Below are 8,529 nucleotides of genomic sequence, written 5' to 3'. Positions count from 1 at the left end.
ACTGCCCTCTAATGCCTCCAGAGTACTCAAAGTGCACGGAACTGTTTGTACCGTAGCCCAGCAATGACCAAGTTCCTTTATCAGGTTATTCTTTGAAGGCCATTTGAAAAATTCAGGATCTTAGGTTATCTTAGGGTGAAACACACCAGCTTCTTTTCTTAGTTCTGATGAATCTGGTTGTTCCATCTGGAAAGGTTTATCTTCGACCATTTGACTGTCTTCTTCCTTCTTCGATTCTGGAAAATCAGCAGTTTCTTCAGTGGAAGAATGAGCTGGTGTAGCAGCTATAAAGATGACATCATCTTCAAAATCGCCAGGTGACTTTGCATCATGACACTCCAAAGTAGTTTGGTCTGACCTGGCAGAGAACTTACTATTTTCTTGGCTGACGTCCATTTTCTCCAAACCATCTCCAGGTCTGCTCTCTGAAGAATCTTCCACTTCAGCACCATCACCCTCAGGATTGCTCGGAGTAAACAGCGTTGGTTTCTCTCTACTTTCAGACCAAGCATCCTCCACCACTCCATGATGATGCTCACATGAGTCTCCAGATAGCGCTTTAGCATCTTCTGGTAACGTTTTTTTTTAAAAAAAAAAAAAAAGTTCACAACCATTAACATGCATATACTTTTTGTCAAAGCAAGACACACACAAAAGAAAAATATGTACCAGTGTTTGTAAGTTTTACAAGCATCACCTTAAACAAGGCACTACAAAATTAATTCTCATTCTAGCATTATCTTTTAAAGCTGAGGGGAAAAACTAATCACACTTTTGACTGCTTACTGAGTTTCCAGGTCCTTGGAGAATTAAGGTGAAGTGGGTCTTGTAAGTGCTTGCTTACAAGCTGTTTTGAGGCTTGTTCTCAGTGCTGCTCACTGGCTTCACTACTGTGCCTTCAAGAGGAGGGAGCTTTGCATAACTAAAAGCATAACCCAAGAGCTCTCTTTTGTTATGCTTGCTTTTTCGAGTTGGATGCACTACTAAAATATCCTAGCGTTCACTGTGCCTGTAGCATGGAGCAAGTAAATTAATCTGGCCATGCTGCATTATTAGTAAGAACTTCGTATCGGAGGGAGAGCCTCTTGTTACAGTTGAGCAGCTCTTTATAGCAGCCAAGAAAAACAAAAACCAGGTATAAAAAAAGGTATCGTAAAAATGCCCCTGTTTGCCCCTGATTTTGATCGACAGTTGCATGAGGAGCCGAACCAGGGAATCCAACTGACAGAACAAAAGGAGGAGTAGAAGGGGGCAACGTTCAGATGGACCAACTTCGTTTGACAGCTGTACAAATGCTACCCCTGATGCAAGGCAAGAAACAAAACCGCGAACTTCAGGGCTGGAGAAGAGACAACAGTACAGCTCTCTCTTCACCAGGCGTCTACTGTTACTATAGCTGAAGGAAACGCAGTCCAAAACCAGGGCCATGATGTCCTTTAGGTACTGTTAAGAAGCATCTGAGGTATTTGATGGTCACAAGTATTGCAGTTCCGCTTGCTGCTACATTTTTATCAACAGATATTTTTTTCATGCCCTATAGCTAAAATCTATGCTTATTATGTTGAAAGGTGATTAATGGACAAGAAATACTGTGTGTGTGTAGAAGGAAGGATGAGAATTTCATAAATTCATGTCTGTTTTAACTTGTGCGGAGTAAGTTTGAATAGGGAATTGAAATTTCATATATTCATTGATCCCGCATTTTCAGTTCTTCCTGTTAGATGTATTAACACCGTAAGCTACGGGGAAAGCTTCATCTTGCTTGTTTTAAGGCATGTAAAAATAATGTGTTTGTGTATATGGATTTTAAAGCCTCCCTACATTTTTAAATGACCAGTTAAGTTTATGGCTATTTAGGGTGGATATTAGAATTCTTTGAGGGGATTCCGTGCTGGCTGTTTCTTGCATGGCGGGGGTGAGCAGGTAAGGGAAGGAAAAGCAGGACAGCTGCTTCTTTCTGTCATTGTGATGCTTCACCTTTTCATTTTAAAAAACAGCAACAACAACAACAAACCTCTCCCCAACCCTGTACTACTGAATGAAATAATTTTCAATCTTAATGCAAAACTTGCATGTGCTAGGAAAAAGCATCGCTTTTTCAGTAGCTCGGAAGAGCCAAAACCCCTGCACTCACGTGAAAATAATATGGCTGGTCAGTTAAGTGTTTGATTGTACTTAACTGCCGGATGCATTGACTGACAGATGTGCCTAACACGTTCACACTGCGGAAGGGCTGCTTCGTTCAGTTTGCTTTTAAATGCCATCAAATGGGCAGGAAAAAGAAATCAAATCATGTGACTTGATTGCTTAGCGACTGTGTGAGCCTTCAGTATCAGTTTATGATTGGAAAATAAGTGACTTGCAGGGTGTCCTGGTTTCAGCCAGGGTAGAGTTAATTTTCTTCGTAGAAGCTAGCGTGAGGCTATGTTTTGGATGTGGGATGAGAAAATGTTGATAAGGTGCTGATGTTTTGAGTTGTTGCTAAGTACTCAAGGACAGTCCAGCTTCTCATGCTGGCCTGCAGCGAGCAGGCTGGGGGTGCACGGGAAGCTGGGAGGGGACACAGCTGGGACAGCTGACCCAGGCTGGCCAAAGAGATATTCCATACCATATAACGTCATGCTCAGTATATAAAGCTGGGACAAAGAAGAAGGAAGGGGTGGAGGGACGTTCGGAGTTATGGCGTCTGTCTTCCCAAGAAACCACTACGCGTGACGGAGCCCTGCTTCCCTGGAGATGGCTGAACACCTGCCTGCCCATGGGGAGTGGTGAACAAATTCCTTGTTTTGCTTTGCTTGCGTGCGCGGCTTTTGCTTTACTTATTAAACTGTCTTTATCTCAAACCATGAGTTTCCTCACTTTTACTCTTCCAATTCTCTCCCCCGTGCCACCGTGGGGGAGTGAGCGAGCGGCTGCGTGGTGCGTAGTTGCTGGCTGGGGCTAAACCACGACACAGGGCTAAAAGCAAAAACTACTCGTGCAGTTGATGTGGACTTGGTAGAGGAGAGGCAGGATTTTGTGTAAGTTGTGCCAGGATTTGGGTTCTCTCTTTTTTTTTTTTCTTTTGCTTTGGCTGAAAAAAAAATCTTTGTAATGGTTCACCCTGACTTCATTTTACACCTCTTGATACTATTCCGAGTGGTTCCTTAATGGCTCTTAAGTGGAGTCTGAAGGTACAATTTCACATTACACCTAGCCACGTTACACGTACGATGTGGTTACATCTGGTGTAACTTCATGCGTCCATCGAGGTTGCTGTTTCCAGTGATGGCGCTGGGTTCCTTCTTCCCTCCCTCGTGGCGGAGCAGCGCCGTGCAGCTGCTGCGGGATGCCATTCGGCTGATGCAAAAGAAAATGTGGGGTGTGTTGGGGTTTTTTTTGGAGTGTGGTGTTTTCCTGTTGGGCGAGTTCACGAATTGGAACCACTTCGTGGCTGCGCAAGCGCCGCTCGCTCGCCGGGAGCTGGCAGCCGGGCGCGGGCGTAGGTGTGGTGTGTGATTGCTCTCCGTGGGTGGGTCTCGCTGGCAGCGTGAGCAAACCCTTGCCCGGGACAGGGCAGCCGCCCCGTGTACCCCGTGTACCGTGCTCCCGCCATGTGCTTTGTGCGTGGGGGACTCTCGTTCGGAGAATCCCACCAGGAGAGAAAAAGAAAAACTTCATACGCGGTGTCAGTTTTTAGTGGAGTCAGCTCTTCCTTCTGGCTTTCTGCCTTTTTGCATGAAGTGTTACACTGGCGTAAAGGGAGGTGACGGGATCAAACCCAGGATGAGAGGGCAGGACCTCGGCAAATCCAAAGTGTTCTAGTTGTCATTCCCTAACGCTGCAGGTTGAATTAGGTCATCCTGGATCATTTAAATGTGACCAAGCATTAAAACGGGGCACTTGTAGTGATCTTCTGTAGATGTTGGGCTAAACAATACTCCTGTGCTTAAAACTAAGATTAACCCCCATTTTTTTTTTACAGTATCCCCTGCCCCTTTATGTTGCCCTCCTCCAAAAGCGTATCCTGTCCTTCAGTAATGAGATACAAATGTTCCCTCTCTCAACTTGATAAGCTGGTCCCTCTTGAGGAAGGTTGTCAACTTGCTGCAGTTGTTAGGATACTCGGCTGGTGACTTCGGGTTTAGCAGCAAAAAAAGCTTGCAGAATGTGCTGAACAAGTAAGGAGCACAAGGACAGTTGTAAGAGGAAAGGGATGTTGCATAGCATCTGAAGGCAACGGGGGTGTCAGGGAAGAAACGAAAGTTGGGGCGGGTGGAGGGGCATAAAAGATGAGCAAAGCTTTAGCCTGTGACTTTTAGGTTTTCTTAGTCGCATAACTATTCCAGCTGATCTCAGTGGCTGGGAATGAAATTAAGCTCATGCTATGTATTTGCAGGGTTGGGGTTATTTGTAGTTCTATGAGTCTTAAAGTGAAGAATTTTTTTATTAGATTGTGAGGATGAGTAACTTATAACTTAATTGTGCAGTGCATTTTAAACTGCAATACTACATGAATTAGAGCTAGTTATTAATGTAATGCTGTCTGAGGACATCCAGATTGAAAGAGCTTTTTTTTTTACTGTCTTTGAAGAAGTATGCTTAGCGGGTTTCCTGTTGGTTTAGGGTTTTTTTCCTTGTATGATTTGACAGAGGATTTGTAGATTCAGGTGCACTCAGGTAGATACTCAGTGACTTAATGGTTACTGTTGAATTGATGTATTTTGTCAGATTTCTCAGGCTAGACCCATGCAGGATTGTTTCAGCTTTGGCTTCTGTTCAAAGCAGATGACCTTAATGTGGTGTTTGTGGTATTCTGAAGGGGAATAGGTCTTTCTGAGCTGTTCTGCAGAAATTGTGAGCTTAGAGTGGCAAAATTTCAATTTTTGGAACTGGTCAGATTTCAGCAGTGGCTGAAAACTATGTTTGTTCTGTGAGTCTGGGGATCAGACAGTAGAAAGGAATGTAAAACTTAGTAGTGGAGTCCTCTTTCATTGCGGAAGCAGATGAAATGAGCAAAGTCAGAAATAGGCAGGGAGAAAGTAAATTCATGATTTGAAGAAATAATGTCACACTGGTTACTTTACAGCTGGGAGACTTTGCCCAGTAAATGTGTCTCAGCAAAGTGGTGCTTCTCCCATAGTTGCAGCAGAGTTGACTATCCAGGTGGTAGAACTTTGCCAAGCTTATTCTGACATGCAGGTGTTTGGGGTTTTTTTCAGTATTTTGCTTTAAATGCTCCTGCTGTTTCATCAGCCTTTTCTTTGTAGCTTATGACAGAACCTTCCTGCATACATTTAAGTCTTCCACACCTGTGGAAAAAGTGTCCTGAAAACTTAACCAGACCAGAGCTCTGGGAGTTTGGTCACTCAACTTCATTCTGCTGTTGGTAAGGCAGCTGAGGTGAAATGTGAAAGAGGGGGATCTAAAATCTTGCTTCTGCTAACACTGATAGTCCGTATAAAATTCAAGCTCTTTTCTCCAGAAATTGCTTTGTGGATTTAGTTTCTTGAACTATTTTTATATTTAGTCTGGGACTAAGTGGACTAGGAAGGAGGCAGTGTTTGGAGCAAGGACTGGGAGTAAAAATCTCTTCTGGGTGAGTGCTTTTATTCCTGGGTTGCCTTTACTTTCTCTGGCTCCATAAACTGTATCTTTTCTGCATAATAGAAGGGCTTCACTAAGATGTGTGACTGAGTAGTTTAAAGACAGCTATCCTGGCGGGTATGAAATGCAGGTGTGAACATCTTTTGTCTGAATGTTAAACCTCTCTCTTCCAGGATTTATCAGTGTTCGGTCTAGTGGACTTAGGTTAGTATAGAAAGGCAGGTTTTTATCTTCTCTCAAACCTTTTGGGATTTGGCCTTTCTGAGGTTTAAATAGAGGGATATGGAGTATGTTAATGTCAATAGCTTTGGAAATGTTAGATTTAGGAGTGCTTGATGCTTTTGCTAAGATGGTGTGGGGTGGTGTTTTTTTACTACTTACTGTGCACTGCACTGTGCTTTTCTATGAAACTTGTAGCACTGTATGGTAAGCACAGTTAGTGTCAAGCATTGGAAAAATGTGGTCTGTGGAGCATATTAAACATGAACTTTTTAAGACTTTTGATACTAGCAGGACAGTACGTTCTTTGTTAAAAAAAGCTTTGTGATTTGCTTGTATCAGCAGTGGATTACCTTAAAAATCTGAATTCTCTGCAGAGTTCTACAATTATTACATACTAAAACCAAACCTACTCTTTGGATACATATCTGCTATAGATTCAGGTGTAGTAATGCTGTGCCATTTTTTTCTTATTTTATTCGCTGCTGCATGATTACATTGCTTTCGGTAGTTCATTGCCTGTTGCTTGCTTGTTCCTTTCCCTCATCTCTTGCTTGTTCTTACCTCAGGTGAGGTTGCTGTGAAAGTTAAGCGTTCTTTGGTGCCTAGGTGCCTGACTAAATTAATAGGATGTGTATGGAGGTAATACGTATTTCGGATTCTGTCCTGAAACATTTGATGATAATATCTGGGTACTTTGGCTGTAAAAGAGAATTTTAGAGTTTCTTTCTGACTTCAGAAGTCCCCAAATCTGAATTTGCTTTCTAAAGGGAAGACAATTAATATTTTTGTCCTTCTATTAAACTTCTGTTTTTCTTCTTTCTTGCCATTGTTTCTTTAATGTTCACTAAGTTAAAGATGACTCATTAGCGACCTAATTGCTTGACCAACCTGATCTCCTCCTATGACCAGGTGACCCGCCTAGTGGATGAGGTTGTCTACCTGGACTTCAGTAAAGCCTTTGACAGCGTCTCCCACAGCATTCTCCTGGAGAAACTGGCGGCTCGTGGCTTGGACAGGTTTACTCTTCGCTGGGTGAGGAACTGGCTGGACGGCCAAGCCCAGAGAGTTGTGGTGAACGGCGTTAAATCCGGCTGGTGGCCGGTCACAAGCAGTGTTCCCCAGGGCTCGGTTCTGGGGCCGGTCTTGTTCAATATCTTTATTGATGATCTGAATGAGGGCATCAAGTGCTCCCTCAGTAAGTTTGCAGATGACACCAAGTTGGATGGGAGTGTTGATCTGCTGGAGGGTAGGAAGGCTCTGCAGAGGGATCTGGACAGGCTGGATCGATGGGCAGAGGTCAACTGTATGAGGTTTAATAAGGCCAAGTGCAGGGTCCTGCACTTGGGTCACAACAACCCCATGCAACATTACCGGCTTGGGGAGGAGTGGCTGGAGAGCTGCCCAGCGGAAAAGGACCTGGGGGTGCTGGTCGACAGCCGGCTGAACATGAGCCGGCAGTGTGCCCAGGTGGCCAAGAAGGCCAACAGCGTCCTGGCCTGTATCAGCATTAGTGTGGCCAGCAGGAGCAGGGCAGTGATTGTGCCCCTGTGCTTGGCACTGGTGAGGCCGCACCTCAAATCCTGTGTTCAGTTTTGGGCCCTTCACGCCAAGAAGGACGTTGAGGTGCTGGGGCGAGAGAAGGGCAACGGATCTGGTGAGGGATCTGGAGCACAAGTCTTATGAGGAGCGCTGAGGGAACTGGGGTTGTTTAGTCTGGAGAAGAGGAGGTTGAGGGGAGCCCTCATCGCCCTCTATGACTACCTGAAAGGGGGTTGTGGTGAGGTGGGTGTTGGTCTCTTCTCCCAGGTAACCACCGATAGGACGAGAGGAAATGGCCTCAAGTTGCGCCAGGGGAGGTTTAGATTGGATATTAGGAAAAATTTCTTCACTGAGAGAATGGTCAGGCATTGGAACAGGCTGCCCAGGGAGGTGGTGGAGTCGCCATCTCTGGAAGCGTTCAAAAAATGTGTGGATGTGGCACTTCAGGACATGGTTTAGGGGCCATGGTGGCGCTGGATTAAAGTTGGACTTGATGATCTTGAAGGTCCTTTCCAACCTAGTGATTCTGTGATTCTGTGCTACCCGATGCCAGCGACATTCATGCCAAGTTTAAATTTACACTTAAATTCGTGTAAGCCAGCAATCCAGAATTTCAGCGCACCCTGACCTTGTAACTTTTTTTTAGTTAAAAAAGTATGAAATGCATAAGTGATTCATCTAATTAACATTTTCTTTCTGTTACTTGTTAGTATATGCTAATATGTTAGTATATGCTAATATGTTAGTATATGATATAATATGCTCCATTTTAATTTTTTGTCTGCTTTCTGTGTTGAAGATTCTTTTATACTAGAAAACAGTTTCCATCAAACTCTCTCAAACATCTCATTTTCCCTAGATTATTCTTAAAAATGTTAATAATGTAGTTTGCTAAGCTGTGTTCCCCTTGAGTGATATTTGAAGGTATGTCCAGATATTCAGAGGGAGATACAAAGTATACCCTTTTTCTCTAAAGAGGGTATACTGGTTTGCACTCCTTTGGAAATCATGCAAAAAACTTGTTCAGTCATGCAGATACAGTTTTCAATGCTCCTTAAGGTCAATTTCCCAGAGAAAGTGTATTTTATTCCACATTAAGAAACTTAAATCTGAATGCTCGGAATCCAAAATGAGTATTGACCTCTTAACTTCTTCTGATGTAAATTTTTATAAGGGATAATC

At 43.7% G+C, this 8,529-nt stretch overlaps 1 protein-coding gene across 1 annotated transcript in view; it reads right to left on the bottom strand.

Moving 5' to 3' along the window:
• Positions 1–120: 120 nt before the first annotated feature.
• LOC309404194 (protein ELYS-like) overlaps positions 121–8,529 on the bottom strand; it is a gene marked incomplete at its 3' end in the record, with an annotated part of 44,404 nt that continues 35,995 nt past the window's right edge. The window contains exon 27 of the mRNA XM_081998584.1: positions 121–569. Within this exon, the coding sequence (XP_081854710.1) occupies positions 121–569 (449 nt within the window). The remainder of the gene's footprint in view (positions 570–8,529) is intronic.

This window comes from Phaethon aethereus, assembly GCF_964289735.1.
Source record: "Phaethon aethereus genome assembly, chromosome: 3".
In the NCBI taxonomy this organism is placed as follows: Eukaryota; Metazoa; Chordata; class Aves; order Phaethontiformes; family Phaethontidae; genus Phaethon; species Phaethon aethereus.
This window is presented reverse-complemented; position numbering and strand designations above follow the sequence as displayed.